This window comes from Lepidothrix coronata, unplaced genomic scaffold, assembly GCF_001604755.1.
Source record: "Lepidothrix coronata isolate B3197 unplaced genomic scaffold, Lepidothrix_coronata-1.0 Scaffold43, whole genome shotgun sequence".
Lineage (NCBI taxonomy): Eukaryota > Metazoa > Chordata > Aves > Passeriformes > Pipridae > Lepidothrix > Lepidothrix coronata.
In genome coordinates, this window is record NW_016690223.1 from 704,434 (window position 1) to 727,481 (window position 23,048).

The 23,048-nt window shown below is 37.5% G+C and overlaps 1 protein-coding gene across 2 annotated transcripts in view; it reads right to left on the reverse strand.

The window, feature by feature from the left end:
- Nucleotides 1-2,306: 2,306 nt before the first annotated feature.
- The window catches only part of SLC24A4 (solute carrier family 24 member 4), a 90,895-nt gene continuing 70,153 nt past the window's right edge, over nt 2,307-23,048 (reverse strand). For both annotated transcript variants that reach the window (XM_017813886.1, XM_017813888.1), the window contains exons 11-17: nt 22,323-22,492; nt 20,417-20,561; nt 10,233-10,399; nt 7,963-8,077; nt 5,691-5,803; nt 5,011-5,076; nt 2,307-3,332 (exon numbers count right to left, since the gene is read on the reverse strand). In XM_017813886.1, coding sequence (XP_017669375.1) covers nt 3,180-3,332; nt 5,011-5,076; nt 5,691-5,803; nt 7,963-8,077; nt 10,233-10,399; nt 20,417-20,561; nt 22,323-22,492 — 929 coding nt within the window. In that variant the 3' untranslated portion in view covers nt 2,307-3,179. The remainder of the gene's footprint in view (nt 3,333-5,010; nt 5,077-5,690; nt 5,804-7,962; nt 8,078-10,232; nt 10,400-20,416; nt 20,562-22,322; nt 22,493-23,048) is intronic.

Consider the following 23,048-nt stretch of genomic DNA (forward strand, 5'->3'; position numbering starts at 1 on the left):
ATGGTTTCCTGACTACGCAAGCAAATTTTTTCTTTTTTCTTTTTTTTTTTTTTTTGTATACACGTGAAAGGCACTAGTTTGTTATTACTCTGCAACAGCCTACTGAATTACTGATACATTCTGATGTGGGTTTATCTGACACACAACGATTTGTCAATCAGATCTTTCTTGGACCATTCAGTTTACCTGCATGGCTTGGTGTATAACTCTATTTATTTTAGCATATGGATTATGACAACTTAAGAACCCTTTAAACTACTCCATATGATAATGTGTCATCAAGGCCCTGATACAGCATCTCATAATTCTTTGGCAAACAATACATCCTTGGTCATGTGGTGGTGTCAGAGGAGAACCCTACTAAGGTTATTTATAATTATAAGCATGGCATGATACCTGTCTCATAGCAGGATATGCATGAGACCATCTCATGAAATGCAACATTAGAATTCAATATAAATTGTCCTGAAGTGGGTCTATGTTTCAGGGAGGGCTGTAGATGACAGGACCAGCCACATGATTTAGCAGTACTATGTTCTGAGACTGACCCTTGCTAAATACAACACTGGTTTTCTGGAGCAGGTGATATTCAATTTAGGCAGAGTAATTCTAAATTATGTTTGAAGAACTCATAGCATTAGCAGACAAAAATCTGTGCATGTTTGGGCTGGGGGTCAGTTGCTACAGAAAAAAATGGTGCCTGTATTTTTCCAAAGTTGCCTGGTTCAGAAATACGAAGGTACAGTACAGTTTGCTAGATCTGGCACTATAAGCTTTGATGCCCTCATGACTGTCAACTCAGCTTTCACTAAGCATTCAAAATCTGATTTTGGAACCACTCTTCTACTGTGTGAAGACATCTGAGCTGCCTGAACCATGCACAGGAGAGCAAATATTTGCTTGGAGACAGTTAGTTCTCCAAGACCACAAAACGGCAGAATATAGGAAAAGAACATTTACTCAGCCTCTCTCTCTGCTCCTTTCAGTCTTATATTTAAGTCATCACCATATTTTCAACAGCAAACTGTCCTGAAAGACAGCAGGGGAGAGAGTAAGACTAGAAGGGGATGCTCCTACAGTGGTGCAGCAGTATGCTGCATTTTCACAGCCTTTCTGCAACAGAAGACTCAAAGATGAACATGAATTCCATCTCCTCAGCTTTATACTGCAGCAAAAATGTCTTGAATGCCTGGAAATGGGGTCATTGGCATTGTTGAGATAAAATGTGTTTTACTGCCATGCTTGCCTATTCAATAAAGCATTTTAATAATGCTGTATTTGTGGCCATCTTTAGAACTGGCTTGTTTAACAACAAAACTTTTAAATTATGAACCCTAAATGGATACTAATACTGACATTTGTAACAAAGTGTAAAGCAAGTAATAAATGTGTTGCTTTTTTTCTTTAGGATTACATTGAAAAGATCCAATTCCTAAAAAAAATTCAACAGCAGAATACACTCCTTAATTTGTACTAAAATAATTTTTAAAATAGCCATAATTGTAAACACATTGCCTGGTGTAAACAGTATTCTGCATGTCAGTTGGCTAAAAATAATTATTTATCATTTGTTAAAAGAAGGAACTTTCTGAATAAGTGCTTATTTACTAATATTTTATAGTATGTTCTCACTGACACAATTTTTTATATATAGTCTTAATGGAAATATTTATATATTTAAAAACACATCAACTGTTAGTTGATAGGTTTGGTTTATAAATATTAAAAAATTAAAAAAATCTATGTATAAAGTTAACTGTGCTTCTTTAGAAACTTTATGTGATCATTCACATACAGCTTCAAAATATTTTTAAAGTTTAGTAGCAATTCAAAATATGCTGTCTCAGTGATCTGCAATTGTATGACCACTACAATGCGGACTGTTACCCATTATTTCAATACTCTGGGCTGAATCTTGCTGTCAATTACATTCAGAGTAATTCCTTACATCAGATTAATGCTGGTGGAAAGGGTGTCAAAACTTGGCTTCTACTCGGAGTTGAAAAGAAGTATATTGTGCTTCAAAACTTGCATGCAATCAAATCAAGGACCATATTCTCTTGACAGACTTGCTTTCGTCTATGTGATTCTTATCTGCACTGTTCCACGACAGACACTCATCTTCATTAAGCTTCTGGGAATAAAGAAAAACTGAAGAATACACCAGCTTCTTGACTGATGAAATAAGCTTCTTCCTCCCACCAATCAAATTGAATCAAATCAAATCATAATCAGGGTGGGTTTTGTTGTCAGAAAGTCTGGATTATGTTCAGATACTACTCTCAGCTGATAACAACAACTGATAGTTACTGAGCACCCAGTTTTATTTTATTTGTTTAGTTTCTTCTAAATTTACACAATGGGCTTACAATGGCCAATGCAAAGTTTTTTGTGGTGTAATATTCCACAAATGTCAGTTTATATTTATGTGTACAGCATTCCTCATTAACAATAAAACATATTTTTCAAGTATGAATTTCTGCATGTAATTCTCTTCTTCAGTATGCAGATACTCTTGACTTCTAGTGTGCATCATCACAAGTGATACAACATACAACCATTTCCTCTTCTTTCTCTGCCACGTTGTTCATGTTCATTGAACAGAGTGATAAATATCCAACACTGCCATCAAAAACTGTCAGTGAAGTTCCTCTATAAGCAGAGCACTTGAAAGGGAAATGATGTCCTCAACAGTGCATGCCATGATATGTGCCTTGGACTTTCCGGTCCTGTAGCTGAGATATTTTGAATGAGCCAAGAAAAGTTCTGAACTTGCCTCTTATCCTTCCACGGAAAGTAAATGTCAAAACCAAAAGAACTATAAAGATTTTTCTCCTGTCCTCTTGCTAACCTTGGTGGTGGTTGATTGTCTGCAAAAGGAGAATGAAAACCACAACAGAATGCCCAGAAACAGGTCCTTTTAGAGTGCTGCATAAGACCCACGTAGCTTTATGTCTGAGCAGCAGTACCCAAAGAGGAGGAAAATGCTTTGGTTGCCTTGAGCTAGCATGTTAAAAGGAAGGTATGCTTTCCTTCCATATAGGAAAAAGTGCTTGTTAGCTGATGAAGCAGGAACGACACTCAAATTACTGATGGAAAGAAGGTAAAAATGTGAAATGCCTCCTGCCATTTACAGCATGTGTAATCAGAAGAATTTCAGCCTCTCTCCTCATTGTGGTTTAAAGTTCTTCTCGGCACATAGGGAAGTTGACAAAGGTGAAGACATTAAACTCTATCATTATAGATAAACACAGGAAAACAGCATAAAGAAACAACACGTAGATGCCTAATTTCTTGTCAAGTTTCCACTTATTTGCATGGATTCCAAACACCTGCAAGCAAACGAAGTATTAGTTAATTAAGCTCTGAAGGAAACTTTTGGAAACACTCATTATAAGCTAAAAACAAGTCTCTTGAATTAGAGATCTTGTATGAAGAAAAAAATACATTCTCAGTATTTTATAGATCAAAAAGGCTACATATGTTTTTCTGATCAAGAAAAGAAATGTAAAAGCCCAAACTAAGAAAAGAAATGTAAAAGCCCAAACTAAGAACTGAAATTCTGGTTTGACTCTCAGTTGTCCTAAGATTGTTTTACAAAATATTTAATGAACTAAAATAGAGCACTGAATGAACTACATGAATGTCCCTCCCTCAAGTGCTCCCCTGCAGATTCTTTATGTCCCAGTAGTACACCAGCACCTAATGCCCATTCTTTCAACAGCTTCAGAAGAGGTGCTTTCTTTGCAGTTTGGCTGAGCTCCAGAACTAAGGGTCGTAGTTACAGGTAGCAAAGCAATGAAGTCCTCAGGAAGGCACCTCTTTTCAATGGTGTTGAGTGCCTCTGAATTATTTGTTTTGCTCAAAAGTCTCCACTGAGTTTTGCTGGAAAGGTCTGTGCGAATCAGGGTATTCAGCAGAACAAACGAGACAATAATAGATGCCTCAAACTCAGCTGATATGGCTTCTGCTATGAAACAATTCTTTTCAGAAAAACACGAAGGGCTAGCATAGTAACACATCTGCATTATCTTCCCATTTTTTCCCAAAGTGCTGGTTACCAATATGCATGCAGCAACATCAGATACAAATGTCTACAGAACAACTCTGTTGTTTCACAAGCACTGTGCAGTATGGCAGACTGGGGATAAGACAAAAAAGAAGAAAAGAACAGGCTCTCACATCTTATGTATCAGACACATTAGGAAGTTAGTAGCAGAGTGAACAGCCCTGGTCATTCTACCACTTACATCATGCACAGGTGATGTGAAGTTTTGTAAGACCGAGTCATGCAACAGTGTGAAACCTCCAGTGATGACCCCTTCTTCCTATAGAGCCTCTACAAAGTCTCCCAGGCAACCAGTGAAACACATTAGTATAAGTGAGTATTTTATACCTTTTTGATTCCTTATACCTGATTTGATTCTTCCTACAGAGGGTTCCCTGGGAGTCAGCAGGATCAGACCTTAAGTACCAGCAAAATTGACTTTTGAAACAGAATTAATTTTCCAGCTTGATAAATCATGTCACAAGGGCAAGTGTCTTACACTGAGTGACATTTAGCATCTGCATTTAAAGTCCTGAGATTCACAGTCCTCACTGACTAGTACTTATTAACAGTTTAAGCTACAGCACTTGATTAGTCCAGGCTGGTTTTAGAAATCAGAGACAATGGCAAAGGGTGATAAACCATACCTGGGTCTTGTCCCAGCATAAAGTAGAGATAGGTCTGGGGTATGCACACAGGACCAAAGAAGTACTACTGGATCCCATAATTTCAACACTGTCATTGAAATCTATGGGACTTACACATATCCAGCATCTCTTGCACCAAATGCCAGACTTCAGTCCTCACTGAGGACAGCAGTAGCTCTTCAACTCATGCTATTGCTAGAAGAATGATACTTTCCAAGAAGCAATGCTAAGTATTTCTATTTTATCCTTCTATACCATGTAAATACCTAATCATTATTTTGCAATTGGAATACTTGGAGATGGTCAGATACTTACAGTAAGTGCCACTGATCCTAGCAAAAGTCCAACTGAATAGACCAGTCCTTTGCTGTTTATCTTAACCTGTGGGAATTGGAGGAGACTTTTAAAATGCTCAGCATATAGCTGTGCTTTGGAGATCAAAAATCAATTTACTGATTTATAGTCCACCTTCTGTTTTGAATAGCGACTTACATATTTTAAACTATGGAAATCCACAACAGATTTATCATAATGAAGAACAGGAAGATTAGGGAATCAAAGCAAATGTATAGTAATCCCATCTCCATTAAAAAAGAAGTCAGCATTTATAATGGATTTATGTTAAAAAATCCTCAGAAGAGAGAGATAAGCTGTTATTCTCATCTTACAGACAAAAATACTAAGGTATATGGAGACAGCTGTGCTAGAAGTTGTATAGTGAGAAAATGATAGAGCCATGAACTATCCATGGCACTATTTTTCTGCTACATAGTGTAATATACTTCAGTTGACAAACTGGAAATTAATTGCAGCTTATGGAAGGAGAATTCCCTCCTTAACTTTATGTTCCTTGGCAAAGAGGAACTAATTTAGCAACTAATAACACGCTCAGCAGGTTCTTTGGGGGTTTACTTATTTTATTTGTATGCTTTCCTTTTAGGATTTTTTACAAATAGAATAAAAGGAGAACTTAAAGATTTGCCAAGTATACGTACAGTTGATCCGTAATCGATCGCCATGGTCTGCAAACCCCATGGAATGCCAAGTCCCACCAGAATGTCAAAGACATTGCTCCCTACTGTATTGGACACTGCCATGTCACCAAGGCCTGCAGAGAAAAAAAAACAACAACAACACTTCAAAAAAATCAAAGTATACAACCAATAGTCTGTGTACTAGAGGAAATTAAAGGGAATGATCTTCATGGATGCAATTCCCCGTAGAACCAGTCAGAGTACCTGAGGTAGGGAGACAATTTCCATAACATTTGCATGACTTCTGAAAAAAGCGTGCAAAAACTGCACTCCAGCTACATCTTCCTTGTGCCTCAGAGAGCTTTTACAAGGTGTGTGGTATCCATTCAGCATCTGAGTTCAATGTCAAAGTCCTGTTCTAAATAGCCAGCAGCCACAGAAACCTGAAGATTATGTACGGGATTCAGTATGTGGCTACATGACCTTTATCTCATGTGAATGATTCAAAGAGATCCTGAAAATCACCCAACCAGCTGGTAGTCAAAGACATTAAGCACTTCTGTGGGGCTCAATCAGCAATAATTGCACTTCAGGACCAATAAAATGCTACAGGAAAGTTAAAAAAGAGTGAATTGTGGTGAAGTACCTAGGTATTACACAAAATCTACCTCAAATACTCATCACTGGCTGGCATCTCATTCTGCACCACTGTCAATGAATATGAAGAAGGCAGAATTCTCTGTCCCTGCTAATTTCCTTTAGGCACTGGCCTAACTATTAAATCACTTTCACAAAGTGAATACTGGAAAGGAAAAGGAACTTTGACATAAATGGGACATCCCACAAATAGTTTCAGAGTGTACACAGAGTGGAGACATACACTACCACACCATAAATACAGTATCTTCTAGTAGGAAGCTGCTGAGAGAAGGGTAATGCTTTCAATTCAAATTATAGTAGTGTTCCTCTTTGCTATTAGATATTTGTCTGCACTCTGTCAGTAAACAACTCTCTTGAATTCAACTAGAGCAAAGTCCCTGTACTGTCTTTAAGGAAATTAGGCTGCTTTTTGCCAAGCTAGTGCTTACCTTCACTTTCAGAGGAAAAAATCCCTACAGTAGTTTTGTCTAATACAATAGAAGAACTAATCTAAAGAAGCAGTTTGTTAATTTAAAAATGTAACATGTTACAAAAATCTGTTTAATAATGCACACGAAAAATTAATTTAGTAGAAAGGTGGTTCCATAAAAATTTTGAATACTTTTTTGTACTGTTTTTTGTGAGATTTTCCTGCACATAAAAAATAATACAACCTGGAAAATTAAATATTTTAAATGTATAATACTTTTCAAGCAGGCAACATTTAACAGCACTACTTCTATCTCAAATTACAAAGGCAGGGCTTTTGAGTACTTAATTTATCACTGCAAAACACTTTTTTTTGCCCAATGATGTGTGCTGCAGATCTCATTATCAGGAAGGAAAAAAGGCTATGGGAACTGAAACAGTGGAAAAGAATACCACTAGGTCCTTTTCTTATTCTACAGCTGTACCAGGGATCATGCTGTCAGCTTTTATGTTTTTCATCAACAGGAGGTGACGCTGCTACCAGTATTTTTCAAGTAAAAAAAGGAAGTGTGAAGAAACTTAATCAAAATTTAAAGATACATAAGAAAGCCTCTGACAATTTCAAATGGACAGTTGAGGAGGACACAGCTGACAGTTATCTAAAACTCTATCCAGCACAGCTATTCAGATGTCAAAGTGGGAAAGAGGTCTGCATTTGGATGAGAAGCATGCCTGGAGCAACATGACTTCTGCCACATCCTCTTAAACTGTTTCACTTCCCTGGGTTTGAGAGGTCTTCTAGAAATCAGTACAAGTTTTACATGGACAAGTGGTTGTCAGTATATATTCTTCAATGTAATTTTTAATAGCTGATATTCTAGTTTTGTCTATGACTTTTATGTTTTTACCCTGGCTGATACATACCATGCATGGCATATCTTAATGTTGAATTACCTTCCAGAATGCTAGAATGCCCAGTCCCAATAAGCAAAAGATAACAGGACAAGGACTACTTTTTTGGTTTACAATAATTAGCAAAGTGTTTTGGCTTCTAATGAGGCCCTGACACAGTAAAAAGTAAAATACTACTACTACTACTACTACTACTACTACTACTACTACTACTACTACTACATAAAATAAAATTGACAATTTATGTATATGGAGGCAGCAAATCACAAAGCATGTATGAAGGAATGCAGTTATGCTTCAGCAGACACAGTACCTTGTCTTGCTACTATTAAGCTGGCCATGCAGTCTGGGACGCTTGTTCCTGCAGCTAGGAAAGTAATGCCCATGATCACATCTGGTATCCCAAGGGTGTATCCAATCACAGTCACCTGAACAGTGAGGAAAGTAGATTAATTTACCATATCTGGAAAGTCTCCTCATTCCAATGCAGTTGTGCCATACTCTTAAATTTGATTTCTGGTTTGGACCCTAACAGGATTAGACTCAGGACACTTACCTATTTCTGCAAACCAAATACTTGTGGAATAATCAGCATAAAAACAACCCTGTGCAAAGGAAAAGGACCTTGGGTCTTATTATTCAACATTTTTGGAATAAACAAAACTCCAGTTTCTGTGCTTCTAACATGATATACTGATCTTTTAAGGAGATCAGGTGATCTGGTCTGTGGGTTTGGGATTTCTTTGTTCCCAAGAATGGCAAAGATTCTCACTGGTTCTATTCTCAAAAGGACTGCAACCAATTTATATTGTAATATAGGGGCAGAGATATAAAGAATTTATTATAACCCAACACATGAAGAAGAAACTAATTTCTTGCATGACTTCTGATACAATCTTGAAGTGAGCATGTCTGGTTATACTGTCCCCTGAGACTCCAGAGACAGCTTTAAAAGAGCTCAGGGAATCACTGAAGACTGCAGAATTCTTAGAAAGGACAGGGAACTGTATTTAGTTGGAGTATTCAAAGAGGGCTGAAAAAGCACGAAGAAAAGGCAGCTGAAAAGGAAATAGGCTTGTGAGACTGAGAAGACTGAATTGGGGACAGGCAGCTGCCTCCCTGCTGAGACTGCTAAGGATGGAAGTCTTTAAGGCTCTGTGTTGTTTTCTCGAAAAAGTTTGCCAGTGTCTTACATGAGTAGAACTGGACTCTTCACCAAAGAAAAGGTGTATTTTAGGAACCTGATGATAAATCTTATCTTCAGGGGCAGAGACTCAGAAATAGGAGTAGGCATCATTCTCCTGCTGCAACTGGTAACAGGGTATTAAAGTCCATCTGCCCCTTAGAACAAACTGTACTGCAGTTCATCTGCCTCTTAAAACAAACTGTGTTGCACCCTTAATGAGCACCTCTCTCATTTTTGATATCTACACATGGAACCAAGGTACAGAGTGTGAGCTTGCAAAGGACATATAATATGAAATAAATGCGTGGCTCTGGCATCATTATGCCAGGCAGAATGAGTGGCTGGTATAGGAATTTCTTCAACAGTCTATGTTAAGAGGATTGCTTTACAATGCAAAACGTATATAGAAAGTTGCAAAAAGCATACAGAAAACACAATCTTCCATGAGAAGAAACATAAAACAGTTTGCAAATGCCTGACACATTTCAGGAAAGTAGAGATGTTCTCCATCCAAAAAAGTTTTTGCAGGTTTAAGAAGTTTAAGAATAAAAATTCGTCCATATGCGTGACCAGAATAGTGTGCGTATATATATGTGTCTATGAGTGCAATATGTGAGACTATATATATTCCAACACGAAACCAGCTGAAGGTTTCTTCACCATATATTCCTTTAAAAAGAAAAAGGAAAATGGGCATATGAATTCTTCACAGCATCCTACCAATCTTCAGCTTTATATTGCAGAAGTACTGCTCATTTTCCCATCACAGAATCAATTTGAGGAGCTTTCCTAGTCATCTCTTCTCTAATTGAAAAGGTAAACTTGAGAGACTGAAAGAGGGTGAGGAGGAAAAATAGGAATTTATTAAAATCTTCAAGTAAGTATGCTCCTGAATTGACAACAATTTATAGATACACACCTGACACACTGTTTCTCACAGATCCAGGGCAAATGGAAACACTAGCAACCATAATACTCTTCACTAAGAATTTTCTTTCCAATCTAATCAGGATGTTTTACACCACTTCTGAGTCTGCATCCAGCTGCCTTTTATGCATGTTTCAGTATGAGACCCTGTAGCCAAATTTCTAAAAGTGTCTCAGCTGCTAAGAGTTAAACATTTTCATTTAAATGCCCTTTACTAGTAGGATGTGGATAGCCACACTGTCTTGATAATCAGGCTGGCACCTTCCTGTACTGTACTGGACCCTACACAGTAAAGGCCCAATTATTTGTGGAGGATAAAGCAGCAGAAAGCTAAAATTATAATAATTGAATATGATCTGAAGAGACTGCACTACAATTACATGCCTTGCTTTAACAAATGCACAAGAGATCTAGTATCTATTTTGAGATGCGCATTTCATTCAGTATGAAGTCCTGCTACATACACTTACCATCCACACCATGAAGTAGGAGAACAAGGCAATCCAGAAAGTGGATAAGACGAATGTCAGCATAAACCACTTCTCCCAGCGTGGTTTGCTGCAGTTTGGAATGGTGGTAAAGAGCAAGAATATCAATGGCCATGTCAAAAACCATTTAACTTTGTTCATTTTTCCACCTGCAGGACAAAGAAAGGAAGGAAACAGTTTAGCTTTCCCATGACTATCCCAAGCCCAGTTACACCTCTTCGAGCACAGAGGATGACGCCAGTAGGATGTTTACAATTGTGCGTGTCAGCTCATTTTCCAGTGTACCTTTCAGCTATACTTGGCCTTGTCACTCTCAGCCAAGTTCTGCATGAACATCCAGAATCTTACAGTTAAGCCTGCCAAGGTCTATGTAAATCCATGAAAGAATTACAATGATTTAAAAGCATGGCTGATTTTAAAACTAAAATTAAGTCAGGTTTGTTGCTCTTTCAAATGTCTGTATTACTATTAATCCATAACTTAAAAAAACCCCCCAAACCACCAAAAAACCCCACTCCTCTCACCTTACCAGGAATATTGAAATCTAAGTGGTGAAAATAACTTGTATGTTCTGTGCAGCAACAGAAAATACTCTCACAGAAAACAGAAGCACAGACCCAGCCTATGAACGCAGCAAAGTTTTTTCACAAGCCTCACTGTTCTCACTTGGGCAGAACTTGGAATAAGCTGATACTCTGGAGATCTAGACTTGTTAACTCTCTCCAATTGCAGACAGCACCACCTCGAGATGGTCTCTTATTTTCTGTAAAAATTAACTGAATATAGTGACTTTCCTTGTACAGCTCTCCAAAATCAGCTGCTGAGAAATACCAGAGAACTGTCATCACTGAAGACAAGTAAATACTTTCTCATTTTTTTAAAGTTTACAGTATTGTAAATGTGCCTATAAATCCTAATACATAGAAGAGAATTATTTTATAATTGGGCCATAAGTAAATGGGTTACTATTTACATAGTTCATAAGGTATCCTTCAAGAAGGATAACAAATTTGTTTATCAGGCTAAATTAGAGTATCACAGCCAACATCATGGTAATTTTTATTTGCGTTTTCTTTACATTGTGTTAGAATTATGCTAGTAGGGATTACACCATTAACTGACAATGCTATGCATGAGATCTAGCAAAATATGCCATTTTGAATAAAATAATTGATCACGTTGAAGAAAATTATCAGGTACATCTTCCAGTGAAGTTATTTAGCTAAATTATAAAGAACAGTTAATAATTAGTGAAAGCTCCTATCAAGTTTATCAGGAATTTTCTTTCAAAAAGGACTTTGGTATTTAGGATTTGTGTAATGGGAATTTTTGTCAGTGAATTTAATTAGATTGATATCAGTCCTCTGGACCAATGTACACCAGATGCAATGAAATTAAATATTAAATTAATAATACTTTTGTAATTTATGAGGCTACTTACTAGTCTTGGTGAGCTCAAATGGAAGTCTTACATATTCTAGCACTAGATTTTCTTGTTTGAGTTATGAATCAATGTCTTAACTGGAGATTTCTTTGTGAATTCTGAGATGCCATCAACCCACAAGGAAAGCTTGGCTTTTTATTCCCATTTAGTAGCTTGGGGCTGTGGAACTTCTAACACATAAAACCACTGAAGTCTCTTAAGGTCAATTCTAGTTCTAGAATTGACTACTACTACTACTGGTTATTACAGATTTTACAGGAAAGACATTTTTCCCTCTGGTTACATATGCTGCTACACAGATTTTTTTTAAACAGTTATCTTCTATCTGTTCTGTCCAGAAAATGATATTTCTTGGCTCACTTCTCACTTTAATTCTCTTAGCAAGGCTGTAAATATCCCATGAACTATCCTATGGTAACTTATACTTCCTCCTGTTTAATTTGTTACAGTTTAGATCATTAAAAGCTCCTAGCTAGCTAATTGGTACTCTCTGTCTGCTCAAGTTGCTAGACTTGGTTCATAGTCAGCATGGCCTAGGCCAGTAATTTCCTCAGTGTGTAATTCCAAACGCAAGGTCAGTGGATGACTGAGAGGAAAAATTATAGATCCGATTCTGATCTACGTGGGTGTAATCTAATTGACTTCAGTGCTGCTACACATAGGCAGTCCCATTTTCTTTTCAATAACATAAAAGAAGCTGAATTGCTTGAAGAACAAATAGAGAATAAATGCAATCAGCCTCTGCTGGGGAATATTTATCTTGTCAGGATACTGAGAATGCACAGTGCCTTACCCCTGGCATTGCTATGTTTGTCCAGTTCCAGGAAACCTAAGTACTAGTGGAGGAGGACTTGCCTTTCCATTATCTTTGCTGAGTTTCAATGGATGTGTGTCACCCATTCCTGGCTCTATTAGTGGTGATGCTTTATCCACACATCATGAATTGAAATGACTTTTTACAGCTAGCTGGTTTGTGGAAGTGATATTTGTGTTCATTACATGGCAGCTAGGCTTGAGACTTTGGGGAACAACAGCTGCATGTAATTCTGTGTTTTGCTGGGTTAACAGAGAAGCTGAATGGCCATTTGCAGTGAACCTGGAACAGGTTTGAACCACCATGGCCAAAGCAGCCCACTTGACACATTCTGTATTGGCTTCTCTTTTGTGTCACGGTTTGCTTTTATAAACTTCTATATAAAGCTTTAAGTATATCTGGCCTTGGTTCTGCCTCAGGCCATTTTATTCAGTTCTTACTGCTGGGTCATGAAACTTCCGTGGCACCTAGTGCTAAAGAAGTCTGCTCTTACATTGTAACTTAGCAGTATTTTAAGAATCTATTAAGTATATTTAGCAGCAACCTCAATGAAGTGAGACTTTATTTCCTCAGGGAACTGATGACCTTATTCATTTCACCTGGCTTAGATGAATGCAAAAACAATATACAGCTTGAAAACATAAATTTTACTTTAATTTTTTCTTGTTCTTTTGAAATTATTCCTTTTCTGTTCTGTTGTTTTGGTTTTGACCACCCACTCTAAAATAATCATTAAAATGATTTAATGACAAATTTGTTAAAGTGGAGTACGCTTGTAGCTCATGACAATTGTTTTACAATGTTGCATAGCTCCCTAGTACTTCTTCAAGGAAGAAAATGATCTCTCATTTGATGCATAGCTGTTCTGTTCCATTACGAGACCTCAGCGCAGTTGTTTTAAGAGTGGTACCAGCCACTCCTGTGAGCCTGGGGTCTAAAGGCTCCTACAGCAACTCACATAACTGAGCAAAGGTGTATTTTGCACCTCCCACAATAATAATGAAAGAATATTGTTTTATTATAGAAAGCAACACGGGTCTATATTCTGTTCACTCTGCTGTAAAACAGAAAGATGACCATTTTTTGGTATGAAGTTCTTTTTACTGCTTTATACGTCCATTTTTCCTGTTTCCACATACACTTGGAAGGCTAGTATGCCAAGTATTTCAGAGAGGTATCATTACAGAAGAGCTTGATTACAATGTTTCTGAAAATGAAGTGGCAGCCCTACAACAAAGAGCTCTTTGCTAATTTTCAAAGCATTTCTGGGCTAGTCATCTTTCTAGATGTTATGCTTACAATAATTACTTTTACATACAGATAGTGTCCTGGTGAACAAAGACAACAGCACACATCACAGCACTGAGTATTTCCTTAAGGCGCTAAAGAAAATACTGTCCTATTCTCAACGTTCACACAGAGCTGAGAGGAGCTCAGTATAAAAGTATGAAACTGCATTTTTGTTTATCTTCAGATCAGAAGTGTACTCTTGAGATAGCTACTGACTGACCCCATTTAGTGTACTTTGGTTTGCAATTTACTGTGTTTTAGTTTGCAACATGGAGCAGCCTTGCTGCACACCAATAAGATTCCCTTGCTATAAAGCTGAACCAGAGACACAAACTTAGAAGTGCTCCAAAACCTAATGGGATCAGGCTAGAGCTAGTCTGAAACAAAACTTCCAAAGGCATTTAGTGCAGACAGTCCACATGTCCTAGGCAATAAGCTTCACAGAAAACACATTTTTAAGTTTAGACAGACCGGAGTCTGCAACTACACCATCAAGAGTCACCTCTAAGGTTTTGTAGGTAGTTAAACTTGATAACTTTTCAGTCAGTCTTTCATTTAAAAGCATAGCAGGCAAGCACAGACCTCCACTCCACACTTCAGATCATGCCTAAACCTTCCCAAGTGAAAGAAGCGTCTCCTTACACAAAGCAGTGATTAGCTGACTGATCTAAAAAAAAAAAAAATAAGATCCCTGAAAAGCATGAATCTAACTGGCACAAAGGATTTTCAAAACTGTATGTTTATGAATTCATACAAATCTCTCACTTAAGGCAACTTGAAAACTGGGAAAGGTTTTCTCTAATTGAAGTCTACCTACAAAATGAGAAAGGCTTCCTGGAGTCTACTATTTCTTTCTATTTTTTCTAGGTTTTTTTTGGTTTTGACAACAGTAAACTTAGAGGAAAAAAATGGCACATCCAGGCTTGTCTAGAAAGATTATTGCTGCAATTTTTTTTGAAGCTCCACTTCATAATTTTTGAATTCTTTTTTTATTTTTTTAATGTCTCTACCTGTTTTTATTTGAGAAATAAAAACAGACAAAGAAACAACAAAAAAACCCCAAAACCTAACCTGTTTTTCCACCAATTAAAAGTGATTTTTAAAGCACCTGTCATCTTGGTCCTAATTAAACCTTATATCTACAAAGATGTATTTACACCCACATATCATTATCAATATTAATTCAATTCTCAACCAGAAAATGTGTAATGGTAACACACATGCTTCCACTCTAGCAGCTTTGTAAGAACCCAGACAGCAAGTAAACTTCTGCTAGAAAATGCTGTTGTTTGTCAGAGTTCAGACTGATTAGAAAACTTTAATATATGTAAGTTAGACAATCTGAAATCATGTCTAGTCATGTGCAGCATCCAAAACAGAAGAGAGAATTATAAATTTTTGTCACAAGTATTGGGACTCAACATAGAAACAACTGAAACAGATATAACAAACCAGATGCCTTGTGAATTTTCCATCAGAATTATTTTCCACTGAAAAACGCCTTTGTTGCAATTAAAATAATCTGAGAAAATGGTTTTCAATTTGCAATTAGGAAAATTAACACAGCAGCTGAATCTCCACCTTCTTCGAAAATCCTTGCTGATTTCAGCTTTGCAACTTCCCTTAGGAATTGTGGAGGCAAAAGACTGTGTTACCAGACTAGAAAAAGGTTATATGAGTGTATCCAAGGAGGCCCAACCTTTGCCAACCTTCCAAGTGGGCAACAGATATATTAAAGTACTTTTATTGCAATTCTCCTGCAACAGATCTTTGGAAACACTTTTTTTCCCCTCTGGAAAACACCAAGGTTTTACTTCTTATCCTCATCCAAAACACACTATTTCTTAAACTACTGGTACTCTTCTCAGAAGTTTCATTTTCCAGAACAAAAGTTCGAAATTCTAGACCATGAGATCTGTCCAAAACTACTCAGATCTCTATTTTCAGCCTGTGCTTTTACCACACTTAGCATATTTGGATTTATGCCAATAATTTTCTCTTAAATACACATTTTCGGTACAGTGGAAACTGGTCTAGAAAAAAGAATTTGCTCTAGTACAGAGAAACAAACTTTAGTCTCACAGTTACAATAGGTTTACATAGGACAACATTCAACAAAAATAAAACGTAACTGAACAGAAATACTCCCCATATCTTGTTAAACTTGGTTGGATATTGGCCTGGTTTATTTTGTATGTTTTAACCTCGTTGTATACTTAATCAATTTTTTTTTAAGGGAAAACTGGTATTTATAGACTTCCTCAAGTTCCTCTTCACCCTTTCATAATACGGTGATGAGTTACTAAATTCAATCTTTGATGAGTTCTCTTCCAATCTATCCAGTGCATCCTCCACCAAGGAGTACACTTATTGCTCTTCTGGAACACTGTTTCCAGTTTAGTTTTCTACAGAAGGAGTCTGACTTCTGAGCTCCAAGAACATGATGCAAATCAAAGTGCAGTAAATGAGGACAACAGAGATCTGAAATAAAATTCTAAGGCAGATGTCCTGTTACACAGGCAGTGGCAAGAGGAAGCTCTTCTAAAAAAGCATTTTGGTATACTACAGTTAGGTCCTACTCTGAACTAGCTTCTTGGAAGAAGAACTCTCTTGCAACATCAAATAAGCCCTCTTCCTAGCTCCTTAAGCCTCCTAAGTCATGTTTCCAATCTTTGGCAAAAGCACCATAAAGCAGGCCAAAAAGATAGCCTGAGGAACAACTAAAATGAAGAATCAAAATTCACAATAAATCTTACTTAAAATACATTAGGAGCAGGAAGTCTTCTGGGTCCACTAGTGGTCAAAGTATAAAGGAGCACTGAGAGAAGATGGGGGCATTGCAGAGAAGGTAAAAGAACTCTGCATCGGAGACAGAAACTATAAAGGTTTCTACATGGAACTAGCTCATGCCTGGAGGACATGTAACTCCATAGGAGACATAACAAAGAGATACAGCATCCTGAGTGTTCAAGTGAGGTACTCCAGGTTTGCCTTGTTCCCTGTGTTTCCAGTAAAAGAAGACATTAAGTGAAGCTAGTAGGAGTCAGGTTCAAAGATGGTTTTTCACAAAACCATAAAACATCTTCCCAAAGGATGTTGTGGGTGTTAAATGTTTGCAAAGATTCAATATGAATTAGACAGGTTAATAAAGAAGAAATACACTAGGGAATTTTAAATTAAAATTTTACACCCAGTCCAGGAACTTCCTTGAGCTGAAAACAGCTGAACACCAACTTTTCCTGTCTTGTCCTTCCCCAGGCTTCTTCATAAAATCATAGTTGGAGTCAGAGTATTGAGTGAGACAAACATTTGGTTTGACCAAGTACAAACATCTTAAATGTTTCTAGTAGATATTGTTAATTTTTTTTTGCTTCTATCCTACATGTTATCTTTGCATTTTGGATCCATACAAAAATGGGCAGAATTGCTAATCTCTTTTATTGTCATCTCATTTTAGCTGTAAGAATTATTATTTCTGTTTTAGCTAACACCATCAAGACTTATATAAAGCACCCATGCTCCAATCCTGTAAGAGAAGGAGTTCTTCATTTCTGTGAAATGAGCAGGAGCTGAGAACATAGAGTATTTTAAAGGGCGCTGAACATGTGACAGTGGAAGGGATTTAAGCATCCATTAAGAGCTGCACAGAAGTGCTTTTCTGAGTCTGGGCTCTAAAGGACTATGAAGCTATACAAGGCCTTTAACACATCATTTGGTTGTCAACATATGCTTGCTGGTTTCATCCTGCTTTATTCTGATGTGTGGAGTGTTTTTTTTAAAGTTTAGGATCTGTTTCCAAACAACTGTAGAGTAATCAAATTGTAAAGCTTCAAATGAGCCTTTCTCTTGGAAGATAATCATCACAGCCTAAAGGTTAGGTCAAGAAATAAATTCCTCTTTTAAAAAGACAAAGTTTTTTCCCACACAGAAACCAAAGGCAAAGGCTGGTTTGAATGGTATCTTACACAGTTTCCACAAAAACTGTATGTTGTTTCCTGTTTCAAAATGGGCCTGAACCACACCCTAGGGGTGAATCCTTACAGATGTTCGACAAAGGGATCTAGGCTGTAACAGTTTGAGGCCTTTTCATGTAACAACTATTCTCTGCTTTTGCGTGCTAAAGCCCCCAGAATTATTGCTGAGCATTGCTGTTGACAAAGGATAAAAAAGAACAAAACGCAAAACCTGGAGATGGCAAATAATTACTGGGAATCACTCAGAGATGATGTAGTGCTTTAAGCTTCATTTACATTTACTTCTGTTTCAGAAAAAAACCCAAGTTATTCTTGCAAAAGGATCTAGAATATGCAATTTGAAGGAAGAAAGTAAAATTCCAAACTAGGTTAAAAAAGGTGACTATAAAACAGCATTTAAAAAAGGGGTTGGGCCAATTCATAGCCACTTCAGTTGCAGTTCCTAAAATATTAGAGTGAATTTTCTACTTAGGACACTGCAAACAGTTGAATTGGAAAGTCCTATTTTAAAGTGAAAGCCTGTTTTTCATAGAACCCTTTATAGTACTGAAAGAATACACAAGCTTCTGATCTTTAGAAAATGTATGTGCCTTCTTCCTGGTCTGAAAAGATATCAAAGAAAAACAAAACAGAGAGGATTCTGGGAAACTGTCTGCAAACTACCTTTTCCCTAAAGCCAGCTTTAAATGTCAGGATTTTTTTAGACTACTGATTGTCCCACAGTACTTAAACAACAACAAAGTTTGATGCTGGCTCCTCACATTTTCTCCAAACTTATTAAAGTGGTGCTTTTGTAAGCAAAATAAAAGAATTCTTGCTCAGAGTATATGAGTTGAGCAATGAGAATCCAACCAATAGATAATCATCTCCAGACAAAAGGAGTAACAAAACCTGAAGGTAACGATGAGGATTTTATACAATTGCCTTACCACTTTTACACAACTCTTTTGAGTTCATGTTGAATTTTTGCTCCATTCAGTATCACCTGTATCATCAGTGGTTCCACTTTGGCCTCTTACACCTCACTTATCTTTAAAGACTTTCTCAAAAATGCAGAAAAACTGCATTTAAAGAAGACCAGTGACATAACTTATAACTCCCTCCTTAGTTCAAAGCATTCTATCTATTGTGAATGTCACACACTTAGGAAGCTCTATTCTGAAATCTACTTTTTAATCATAAAGAAGCTGTCTGGAATGTGAGAAGAAATGCATGATTGCACCACACTAATCAAAACTTGTATCCAAAAACTTGTTAAAAACATCTCAGTTTAAAAATCTTTGCCAACACATGCAAGGATAGTCAAGGTTTGGAACAGGCTGCCTGCTGAAGTGCTGGAATCACTGTCTCTGGAAGTGTTCAAAAAAAGTGCAAATGTGGTGCTTAGGGACACAGCTTAGTGGTGGACTTGACAGTGTTAGGTTAAGGGTTGGACTCAATGATCCTAGAGGTTTTTCCCAAACTTAATGATTCTAGGATTCTTTGAATTTTTTTTAATGGTTTGGGAAGACATTTTTGCTTCTTAAAAAGTTGTTTATTACAGTTTCCATTACTATTATTACTGTTGTCATTAACACCGTGTTCACGTGCACAAGCATATTGCTGACTTGGATCCCCTTATTTCACCAAACAATAAAAGCAGTTTTTTCATTATCTCATGAATTATCAGAAGCCCATCTAGTGGACCTCTCTTCAGTGAATTAGTTTGTTTCCATTCTTCACTCCAAACCATAACTGCTGACTTCAAGAAGCTCCTGTGGGAGCACAGTAACATACAGTAACATAACATACAGTGTCATCTAGTCTTCACACAGTAAGCCTCAATGTTTTTTCAAACACAAACATCTCTTCTAAAATGATAGCAACTGAAGCAATGGGATCTGTAAGAAATTAGAATAATATACAACATGGCAAATTCTCCCTTCTTTTTCTCTGCATGTGACATTCATTTATGCCAAGCAATATTTGTGTTAACCAGTAACTGTGTGACAGAGGACTACTAGATACATGTCTGTGAGGGGTGATCTAATCTCTGCTGTCTAATCTCCAATGCAACGTGACAAGGGCATCAGCATAAGAAGGTTGGTTATATATATATAGACCTTTACACCTTTACAGAATTAAAAAAAAAATTCAAAAGGTGAATATTATTAGCTATTCTAACAATTTTAAACACTCTTTCTCCCCCTAAATATTTTTTTCTCTTCATTCAAGAAGTCTCCCCTACAGTCACTAAATCAATCTATTATGTATTTATACACCCAACTGCCTCTGGCCTAGCCATTTTCAGCAGGTCATTATTAACTGTTGACTTCAAAATTACTAGTAGTGCAGTGCTCATCGGGTTGGTCTGGCATGTTTTTTTTAATATAAACCTGCCTTACCTGCTTTCACTTAGCCTCTGGCAATTCAGCACTTCCACAGTTATTGTCCATGGTGACTGGAAAACACTTTCCTAAGATCTGCTTTTAGCCACACAGCCTCCAGCCTAGTTTTACTGTCATCAAATCCAGCCTTCACACAGTCAAACCAATCTCTTTCCTTCTTTCTCCCCACATACGTTGTCTTTTCTTACAACCCAGTGTTTGACATTTAAATTATCTTCTGTTTTGGAACTACAAATACCTGGAAAAGTAAGCCTTACCTGGCACTGAAAATGGAGTTAGAGTGTCCTGTTCATTTTCCTCCTCTTGGTTTCCCACAGGGATGTTTCCATTTTCAATGTTCTCTTGTCTCCTGTTCTGAAGTGCTTTGCTTGAACCATTGGCAGACTGGATTAACCGCTGACGCTGCACAGTGTCAAAGACAAAACTGCCATAGTTTGGAAAACATTTACTTTGTGAAATCTTAGTTTTGCTGTCTGTCCAGCCCCAATCCCATGAGCCATGAAGTTTCTCCACAAAGCTTTCTTTTCAGTCAGCAACAAACTTGTCAGTGGCCTACCTGTCTTCATCAGGCTAGTTTTGTCCATCCACCTCAAAACTAATGGCAGGAGTCTTCCAAGCCACGATGGAGGAAGTTGTAGTATTTGTTCTTCCACACCATGTTTTAATGAATGTGGTTACTCAAAAGCACTTCTCACTCAACAAATCCCACTCAAACCAGCAACAGCACCATAAACTAGTTGCAACACTCAAGACATCTCTGCACCATTAGAGTTGGCTTATGAATGACTTATTACCCAGGAACTCTCCTTCTCAGATCCAACTGTTCTCCCTCCTTCTGATCTCCATTCACTGAGGTAAATGTAAACATTTCACTTTTAATTTCAAACACAAGACTAATCCCTGTTGCCCTTGTCTCAGTATATACTTTCCTGAAGCTCATAACTGGCCCTGCAGACATGTGTAAGACTGCTACAGTTCCAACAGACAGTACAACAATTACAGGGATAGGTTTTAAACATCAATATATATATCCATTTATGAACTGGAGAATGTGAGATGTAACAGTAAGTTCTTTTATTAAAAAAAAGAATATTTTTAGTTCATTAGATAATACAGGGCCAATAAATGTTCTCTTTTCATGACAAATGATTGAAAATTCGTAAAAAGTGCTCTGAAATGCCCTGAAAAATAAAGTAACTGCACAACATGTAAGAAAAATTTTGAAAGCAGTATTAACACACTATAATGAAAAACAACTATGTGTCCTGCCTGATCTTCTGCCCTTGACCATAACACCACCAATCTTTCACTATTTTACTGTTAAACTGGACTTTTGTTACAAACATATTAATGGTACTTTTAGTGGGGCATATTCACTATGCTGGGTAGACACATGACCCCTACTATGTTCAAATTCTAGAAACTTGCTAAAGCTTGTACTTCCTAACTACTGAAATCAATTTGTTTCTCAGAGTAAATACCTCTCGTATTTGATATTGTAGGAGCAAAGGATAAAATCCTGCCCTCATAGAACCCAAGGTTGGCAGGGCAAAAATTTCACCCCAAGTATTTCACGTTAGTTCAGAACAGCATCACTTGGCCAGTCCTGCCACTTCAGCTTCAGGATATGGAACAAGCAATATACAGTGGTGACAATATATCAAGTAAGAGTGAACTGAAACTGTCCAGGGCAAATTCCCCTCATGAAAATATTTTGGCCTATTTTTATTTTGAGCTGAGGACTACAGTGAATACCAAAGAGGCAGGCAAATCTCTGCAGTGATCCTGAAGCATTGCTAATATAAGAGCAGTTCTAACAGAATTTTTGTTGCGCTGTTCATTATCCTTTCTTAGCCTGACCACTTTTGTAATGAGCAAAACCAATTCTTGTGCTGCAAATAAATTCCAAATGTGCACACATACACACACACCTCCCAAAATAAACATCTTCTGTCAGGGAGATAAGGTAGTCCCTCCTTCTTGACTGCTATCCCATTAAAACAGGCAGCATCACCAGTTTGGAATCAATCTTCAAATCTGCTGCGACAGCTCTATTCCACCCCCAGAAACATGGGAGAATCTACATTCCAGAATTACTATGAGCACAGCTCTTTGGTAATCCCTCTGCCTCACGGTCACTTACTGTTTTCTTAATGAACCTACCTCATTAATGATGAGTCTGCTTGCCATCCTCATTCTGGTGCGTGGTCCAAACTTATTCGTAATCATAATCCGTAAGCCAGCTTCAGGGAACCGGTATTTGGGGGGACTGGAGCAGATGATCTCATCCACCATCATAACACTATTTTTGCCATACTGCTGTGTCCCCTTCACTAATGATCACAATGGACAGAGTTAGCAGTGTAATTGATCTTACCATGCTTTCCATCACCAAGAGTCCTTCTTTTCAGACTCAGGAGGGGGTAATAGTCATCTGAATGCTTGAATTTATGAGTGACTTTACTGTAATATTTCTGCAGCCTGATGAATCTCCTCATCAGTTGTGCACTTTGTTCAGATCACAAGCTGGAAAGGGATTTCACTCTACTAAGGTAGCCACCAAGCCACTTTCAGGTAAGTGGGAGTAGTTTTTACCCAGCCATTCATGCTGTAGTGCCAGTTTGCTTTGCTTATGTCCCACTACGGTTTTGTACATCTTCTCTAAAAGCACTTGCACTGTGGCAGTGTAGACAGCACTCCTGAAACTTCTAAAGCTATCCCATTGGCTCAAGCTGCTGCACATCCAGGAGTCCCTAATGTTGTGCTCACTCCTTCCGGAAATCTTAACCAATATCTCTAACATAGCAAGATTTGAAACGATTAAAAACAATTGTCAGGAACAAATGCATGCTATAAGGAAGCCTTTGTTAATATAAAGGAACCTATACC